Source organism: Marmota flaviventris, chromosome X (genome assembly GCF_047511675.1).
Source record: "Marmota flaviventris isolate mMarFla1 chromosome X, mMarFla1.hap1, whole genome shotgun sequence".
Classification (NCBI taxonomy): Eukaryota; Metazoa; Chordata; class Mammalia; order Rodentia; family Sciuridae; genus Marmota; species Marmota flaviventris.
This window is the reverse complement of record NC_092518.1, coordinates 43,978,728-43,986,422: the sequence shown is the minus strand read 5'-3', so window position 1 is coordinate 43,986,422 and position 7,695 is coordinate 43,978,728. Positions and strand designations below refer to the sequence as shown.

The following is a 7,695-nucleotide window of genomic DNA, read 5'->3' as shown; positions in this document are numbered from 1 at the left end:
AGCAGCTAGAAGCATTGTGCAACAGTGAGGGGTGTGGGTTGAGAATAGAAACTTGGGTGCGTGGAGCTGTACTGCGGGGTACGAGTGAGCTCGCCTGCGGTGGGACGAGGAGGGGTGAAGGGGCATCTGGCGGGAAGAAGACCCCCACCCCGCCGCCCCCCTGCCCACCCACCCACCCACCCGCGGAATCGCATGCGCACTGGGGACCTGGAGGAAAGGGCTTTTGTTGGGAAAGCGGGAGGGCTGGAGGGGTCCGCGCATGCGCAGGCTCCCCAGCCTCCGGGGGTGCGCGGAGAAAAGGGGCGGGGTGGTCCGAGCTGCTGTGCTGGCAGCAGTAGGCGAGGGCGCGGCTGCGGGGTTCCTGGTGCTGAGGACGGACGCCATTGGAGCCCCAGGGAAGGTAAGGATCCAGCCCCAGACAGGACCTGGCGAGGGCGAGTGCAACCCGACACGCTGCGCCCTGCCCCCGCCCTCCGGATCTGAACAAAGCCGGAGCGCTCGGAACCGGAACCCCATTAGACCCGAGGTGGAGATAGGAGCACCCCCGCTATGACCATCACGCCCGCGCGCCCAGACCCCAGCCTACCGGCCCCAGAGCCCATGCTCCCCACCCGTGGGGCAGACCCGTGTGCTCAGAGCTGAGCTTCCTTAGGTCCGAGGCCCCACCCCCACCCCAGGCTCCTAGATGACTCCGGAGGAGCTGACCGCTTGCCCCCTTCCCGGAGACCCGGCCCTTGGACCTGAGCTCACCAGGGCTCCAGTTGGAACCTCGCCTAGGTCCAAGGCCCTCATCCTATGCACCATCCACCCCTAGCCATCCTTTCCGAGCCCAGCCTAGACCGGAATCAGCTGAATCCCCCCTCCACCCCCGCCCTGGCGGGGACCTGGCCCCAAGGTCCCCGGGATTCGGTTTCCCAGAGCTTGGGGCTGTCGCTGTTGTCTGAGCCCTGGTGTCGGCTCCCCCTTGGTCGTGGTCCCCAGCTGTGGTCCTCAAGCCCAAGCCCTTTGTTTCTCCCTCTCTCAACGCATCCCCTTCGGGACTCTTGGGACCTGAGCTCTCAGGTGCACCCCCAGTTCAAACGCTGTAACGTAGCCTCAGGGATGGGGAGCCTGCCGGTGGTCAACAGCCCTTTGGGGACGGGGACGGGGCCTCCTCTATCCCTCTGGTGGGGCTCTGCCCCTGACCGCGGCTACCCCGTCAGACCCCCCCACCCCACCCCCTCGCTGCTGCCACCGCCGCCGCTGCGCCACCACCACCTCCTTGTGCTGCCTTGTACTGCTTAGTAACCTGATGATTGCGGCCCCTCAGCTCGCGAGAGATCCCGCCTCACTGAATCCCGCACCCTCCCCCTGAAGCTGCCTCACCCTCCCTCTCAGGCTGAGCTGTCTTCTCCTTGGGACCCGTGGCATGGCTGAGAGAAGCCACAGCGGGCAGTCGGAAAACTCCAACTCTGGAGACATGGATGAGGGGAGCCAGCGAGCCAGGGAGGAAGAGATGGTTGGAGGCAACGACTATGAAGAATTTGGTGCTTTCGGTGGCTATGGCACCCTCACCAGCCTTGACATCCATCTCCTGAGAGCCTTTGGGAGCTTGGGTTCAGGCTTTCGCTTCTTAGCGGTGAGGCTCCTTCTTGAGCACCTGCTTGCCCTGAGCCTTGACCCCTGTGCAGCGGGGTGGGTGAAGGAAGGGGGAGGGCGGAGTGGGCAAGGCATGGCCAGCTTTCCCTAACCTTCCCTGTCTTGCTGAGGGGTGGCCAGGGCCAGCTGGTGGGAGGAGGCTGGGCCTCCTGGGAAGCACCATGGCAGTGTGTCGACTTGTGTATGCCCTCCCCTCTCGTGCCCCGCTCCTCTGGCCTTGCAGAATGAGCCCTGGGAACTGGAAAACCCTGTGCTGGCCCAGACCCTGGTGGAGGCACTGCAGCTGGATCCGGACACCCTTGCCAATGAGACGGAGGCCCGCGCTGCCAACGTAGCCCGCTCTGCCGCCTCCAACCGAGCCGCTCGGGCTGCTGCCTCTGCTGCCCGCAGGTCCTTCAACCAGGCGATCTCTAACCAGATGAGGGCCGCACAGCAGGCCCTAGTAGAGGACGCCCAGCCAATGACATATGCCGAGGCTCAGGGGGCCACCCCTGAGACCAGCCGTGCCTCTCAGCAGACCTCCCAGACGCTAGTCGCCAGTGAGGGGGCTGCCCCTGGGGCTCCAGCAACCTCCACACAGCCCCAGACGGCCTTCCTGGCGCAGGAAGCTGCTGCAGAGGGCCCTAGCACCGCCTGTGCTTTCACTCAGGCTCCAAGTGCCAGCGAGAGGGATGCCACCCAGCCCCAGACAGCCTTCCTGGGCCAGAACGATGTCTTTGATTTCACTCAGCCGGCAGGTGTCAGTGGCATGGCCTTCCCTCGTCCCAAGAGACCTGCCCCAGCCCAAGAGGCCCCCACAGAGGGTCCCAGTGCTGCCTCTTGTGTGCCCCAGGCAGCACCTGCCAGGGAGGGGTCAGCCACCCGGCCCAAGACCACCAAGTCTGGGAAGGCGCTGGCCAAGACTCGGTGGGTGGAGCCTCAGAACGTGGCGGCAGCAGCCGCGGCCAAGGCCAAGGCGGCCACAAGCATCCCTGAGCAGGAGGGGGCAGCTGCCACTGCCCAGCACAGTGCTGAGCCCTGGACCAGAATGGGAGGCAAGAGGACAAAGAAGGTATGGACTCCTGTGCCATCGGCACAGCCCCTGGCTCCCCTGCCTTGCCCCTTCTCTCCCCCTTCTCCTCTCCCCACCTCACCTCTCCTCTCCTCTCCTCCCCTCCCCACCCTCCCCCTACTCTCATCCCAGCTTAGTCCATGCTTCCGCAGCACAAGGCTGCTGAGTGTGTTTTGACTCCACGTAGTTCCAGCCCTCGGGGCTGGTGGGAGAAGAGGCTGGCTCAGAGCCTGGCACTTAGCAAGCTCTCAGCACGTGCCAGCCACTGCTCATACTACTCTCGCCTCCAAGCGCCTGTTGGGGGGAAGGTGTGTGGCGGGTGCATTGGCACGGGAAGTCTGCTAGTCCTGCTTGTCTCCTCTCTCTCTCATGATACAGTCCAAGCACCTTGTCGAGGATTATGAGAGCAGCGAGGAGGAGAGAGAGCCCCCCGCCGTGCCACCAACCTGGAGAGCATCGCAGCCCCCCTCTTTGGCACAGGCTCAGCCGGCCCCTCGGCCCCCGGTGGCCCCAAGGTCCCAGATACCTTCGAGGCATGTCCTGTGCTTGCCCCCTCGCAACGTGACCCTTCTGCAAGAGAGGGTAAGATAAGAAGTCCACACTCTGCGTCACCATCCCCTCCTACCCCACGGGCCAGCACTGTTTGGCCACCCATGCCTCGATGTACCCCCGCGTTCCTCCTCCTCCAGGCAAATAAGCTGGTGAAATACCTAATGATTAAGGACTACAAGAAGATCCCCATCAAGCGCTCAGGTAGGCAGCAGAGCGGGGCCCCGACCCGCTGCCTTCAGCATGACTGGCTGAGGGAGCTCAGCTATGAGGACCCTGCTCAGCCCGGGTGCCTCCCCTAACTGCCCCCCTCCCACAGACATGATGAAGGACGTCATTCGGGAATATGACGAACATTTCCCTGAGATCATTGAACGAGCCACCTACACTCTGGAAAAGGTGGGTGCGGGGACAGAAGCTGCTCCACGCCACTGGAGATTAGAGCTGTGGAGCAGTGGGATGGCCTGTGGCCCCTGGAGGCCCAGTTCCCACCCTGCCTGCTCTGGGGACCTCCGCTAGCCCTCCACCTGTGAGTTTCCACTGCCCCCGCAGGGCGACACCTGCCCCTTCCCAGGCCCTGCTCTGAGAGTCTGTCTCCTGTGGTGGGTCTCCTGTCCTCCCCCCCCCCCCCGCCACCCTCACACACAGGTTTGGAGTAGGGGAGGAGGACACGTCTCATGGGGCTTGACTGGCTGGCTGCACGATGCCCAGCGTGGGGGTAGATCTCACTCTGTTTTCTCACCATGTAGAAGTTTGGGATCCACCTGAAGGAAATCGACAAGGAGGAGCACCTGTACATTCTCATCTGCACCCGGGATTCTTCAGCTCGTCTTCTCGGGAAGTAAGGAGGGGAAAGAATGTCGTGACCTCCTTGGGGATGCCTTGTCCCTGTCTGCATCCTCTGAGGGTCCAGGAACCCAGGGCTGGAGGGCCCCCCCGGCAGGGCCCACCCTGGGAGGTTGCAGTGCCCAGGGACCGCTGTATAAAATGAGTAGCATTCTGGGGGGGCGAGACCTTGTTGCTGTTGGGATTTTTGCCCTTGGGTGGGAGGAAGGTGGTTCACTGCATCCCTGCTGGCATGGGCGCAGCAGGGTGGTCCTCCAGGGAGAGCTTCCTGTAGAGTGCAGATCCTGAGGTGGGCATGGCCCACCTGAAGGCGCCTCTGGACACCCCATGGCCACTTGCCCAGCCCGTGCTCCCTGACTCACCCCATGCTCTGCAGAACCCTGGGGGGGAGGGGTATCAGATGCCCCGGTTATGGGCGAGGCAGTTAAGTCTCTTTCCACCAGGTGGAATTGTCTGTGATCCATGGGGCATCAGGCTACGTATCCCTGCCAAGAATTTCCCCTCCCCATGGGCAACCTGGGAGAGGGTGGATGGTGAGCCGGCTGCATCGTTGAGGGCAGTGGCCTCTGCACATCATCCCTTCCCTCTCTCTCCACCTGTAGGACCAAGGACACTCCTCGGCTGAGTCTCCTCTTGGTGATTCTGGGCGTCATCTTCATGAATGGCAACCGTGCCAGCGAGGGTGAGTGCTGGCTCTGCACCTGGGGATTTGGCCACGGTCTCATCTTTGGGTGCCAATCTCTCGTCCCCCGTCTCCCCTCGCAGCTATCCTCTGGGAGGCACTCCGCAAGATGGGACTGCGCCCTGGGTATGACTAGCTCCTCGGCCCCTGCCCTTGGGTGCTCTTCTATGGCAGAGGAGGTCCCGGGATTAGAAAGGAGTGGGGCGCCCGGGCTAGCTAGAGAACAGAGGGTCTCCCTAGGGATGGATGCAGTAATGATGCCAATCTCTCAGCCCCCTCAGAGCTCTGTCCACAGAGGACACCTCAGAGAGACAGAGTCAGGGGATCCACCGGGTCACCTGGCCTCTGCTTTGTGCCGTGTCCTGGGAAGGCAGTCCCCACGGGCTGGGAAGCCAGTGAAGGTGCCCGGAAATGCTGCCGCCCATGTCCGCCACTGCAACCCTCACTGGTCATGGATGTCTTTGCTTGCACTCAGGGTGAGGCACCCTTTCCTTGGTGATCTGAGGAAGCTGATCACAGATGACTTCGTGAAGCAGAAGTAAGTATTGCTGAGCTGACCTCACATCACTCTGGGGTACTCCACAGTGCCAGTTGGGTGGAGAAGACATGCCCATCCCATTTTGTAACCCAGCACGAGCAGGGCCCAGCCCGGGTGAGGTCAGGGGGCAGAATTCTGGGGCTGTCTCTGGAACTGGGAGCCTGTGTTGACTGGGAGTGTGCTGAGGGCATGTGTGTGTTAGGGCCACCATGTCACTGAACACCTGCCCTATGGACCGCCACAGGAATTTCCCCTGCTCTTTGTACACCTGAGGAGCCAGGGGCTTGGAGAAGGGAGGTCTCCAAGTATGGCCCACAGCTGGAAAGGCTGGGCGCCCAGCTCTCCTGGGTTCCAGGCCTAGACCCAACCTGCCCTTGGTTCTTGGAGGACATGCAAGCAGGGACACAGGCAGGCAGACGGGCAGGCATGTGCACAGGCAGATGGGCAGGTGTGTGGACAGGCACACATGCACACACACACAAAAGGGTCAGGAATTTAGACTAACCCATGGAGATCTTGGCTGACTCTTTTTTTTTTTTTTTTTTCCTTTATTCCCTGCCATTGTCAATGGTACATCTTTCAGGGGCTCCGCAGTCTTTCTTTGTTTTGGGCCACTAGTGACGGGGTGTGCTCAGAGCAGGGGGCCCGAAGAATGGCTCCTCTGTTTACAACACACCCAACAGGAATTCTGGGGCTATGATGATGAGAGGCACAACACTTGTGGCCTCCCCGTGAGCATATGCCCTACACATGTCCACTCTTGACCTGCACGTGGCTTCCGGGTGGGCCCACTGCTGTGAAGCTGTGAGGGCCACGCTGTTGGGGGTGGAATTCCTGGGGGTGAGACTGGGTGCAGGCGGGGCAGCCCTTCTCTGCCAGCCGAACTGCAGCTCTGGGGTAGAGGAGGGGCCCGATGGAACCCATGGGTTCCACAATGGGTCTGCTGGGAAAGAAGCCAAGGACATTTTCCTCTCTGGCTCAGGTACCTGGAGTACAAGAAGATCCCCAACAGCAGCCCGCCTGAGTATGAGTTTCTGTGGGGCCTGCGAGCCCGCCATGAGACCAGCAAGATGAGGGTCCTGAGATTCATTGCCCAGGTACCTGGGAACCTGTGTGGGGTGACAGGCCTCGGGGGGGTGGCACTTTGCATGCCTTGTTCGTTTCTTGGTCACGGCCTCCTCGCGTGGACGCTGAGCGGTTCCTAAGCGAAGAAGACAAGTTCACAGAGGTCGTGATTGTGCCGGATGTGTCCTGATTCCAGGGGTCTTTCTTTTTGTGGTCATTTCCTGAAGCGCCTAGGAGGGTGTGGCTGGCAGCAGGTGCTGCCCGAATTGTGGGGTAGCCCTGGCACTGAGGCTGCTGTTTCCCACCTCAGAACCAGAACCGGGACCCCCGGGAATGGAAGGCTCACTTCTTGGAGGCTGTGGATGATGCTTTCAAGACGATGGATGTGGAGATGGCCGAGGAACATGCCAGGGCCCAGATGAGGGCGCAGATGAATATCGGGGACGAAGCTCTGATTGGGCGGTGGAGCTGGGACGACATACAGTCTGAGCTGCTGACCTGGGATGAGGACGGGGATTTCGGCGACGCCTGGGCCAGGATCCCCTTTGCGTTCTGGGCCAGGTACCATCAGTACATTCTGAATAGCAACCGTGCCAACAGGAGAGCCACATGGAGAGCTGGTGTCAGCAGCGGCACCAACGGCGGGGCCAGCACCAGCATCCTTGATGGCCCCAGCACCAGCTCCACCATCCGGACCAGAAATGCCGCCCGAGTTGGCGCCAGCTTCTTCTCCTGGATCCAGTAAGATTTTCCCAGGGCCGTGAGACCTGCAGGAGGGCTGTGGGGGAGGCCGGGGGAGGCCCCAGGAGGGCTAGGGGGAGGGCTAGGGGCAGGGCAGTGGTGAGCCTGTGGAAACATGGAATGATACCCGTTGCCCTTTGTATTACCCCTGGCTGGTTGCTGTGGGCCTCCATCCATCCGTTTCCGTTTTATTCCTCGTGTTCCAGACAGCGTTGAGGACGTGCCGTGATGTTCCTCATCCAGCCAGACTGCCTCTGCAGAGTCCCTCTTAAGCAGCACTCCAGGCGCTTCTCCCTGTGGGTCGGAGGGGCCGTGCAACGCGAAGCTCCCCTTGCTGCTCCTGCTTTCGTTGTGTGCTTTTTCTTGTGTGTTCATGTTTTGGTATCAGTGTTACATTAAAGTTGCAAAATGAATTGGGTAGTCTCTTGCTTGACCTGTGCATGTGTGGCTATGATTGGCCTTTGGCTGGTCTGGTAAGAAGGTCGCTTCTTCTGATTGTCCTGGATCTGTGGCCCTCGCCTCTGCAGATGAAGCTCACGGGTACAGTTACAGGTGGAATGCAGGGAGGTGTGGCAGTTCCAGGTG

The 7,695-nt window shown here is 61.4% G+C and overlaps 1 protein-coding gene and 1 non-coding gene across 2 annotated transcripts; both read left to right on the top strand.

The window, feature by feature from the left end:
• Positions 1–335: 335 nt before the first annotated feature.
• Positions 336–7,486, top strand: LOC139703108 (melanoma-associated antigen D4). Its single transcript, XM_071606052.1, has 13 exons — positions 336–400; positions 1,378–1,618; positions 1,862–2,689; positions 3,068–3,271; positions 3,379–3,442; positions 3,558–3,637; positions 3,988–4,079; positions 4,687–4,766; positions 4,850–4,892; positions 5,242–5,304; positions 6,287–6,401; positions 6,680–7,110; positions 7,317–7,486. Exons 2-13 carry the CDS (start codon positions 1,409–1,411, stop codon positions 7,324–7,326), a joined length of 2,220 nt encoding a protein of 739 aa, XP_071462153.1. The 5' UTR covers positions 336–400; positions 1,378–1,408; the 3' UTR covers positions 7,327–7,486.
• Positions 5,927–6,056, top strand: LOC114082501 (small nucleolar RNA SNORA11). Its single transcript, XR_003580990.1, has one exon. It is a non-coding gene; the product is annotated as a small nucleolar RNA SNORA11 (small nucleolar RNA).
• Positions 7,487–7,695: the final 209 nt, after the last annotated feature.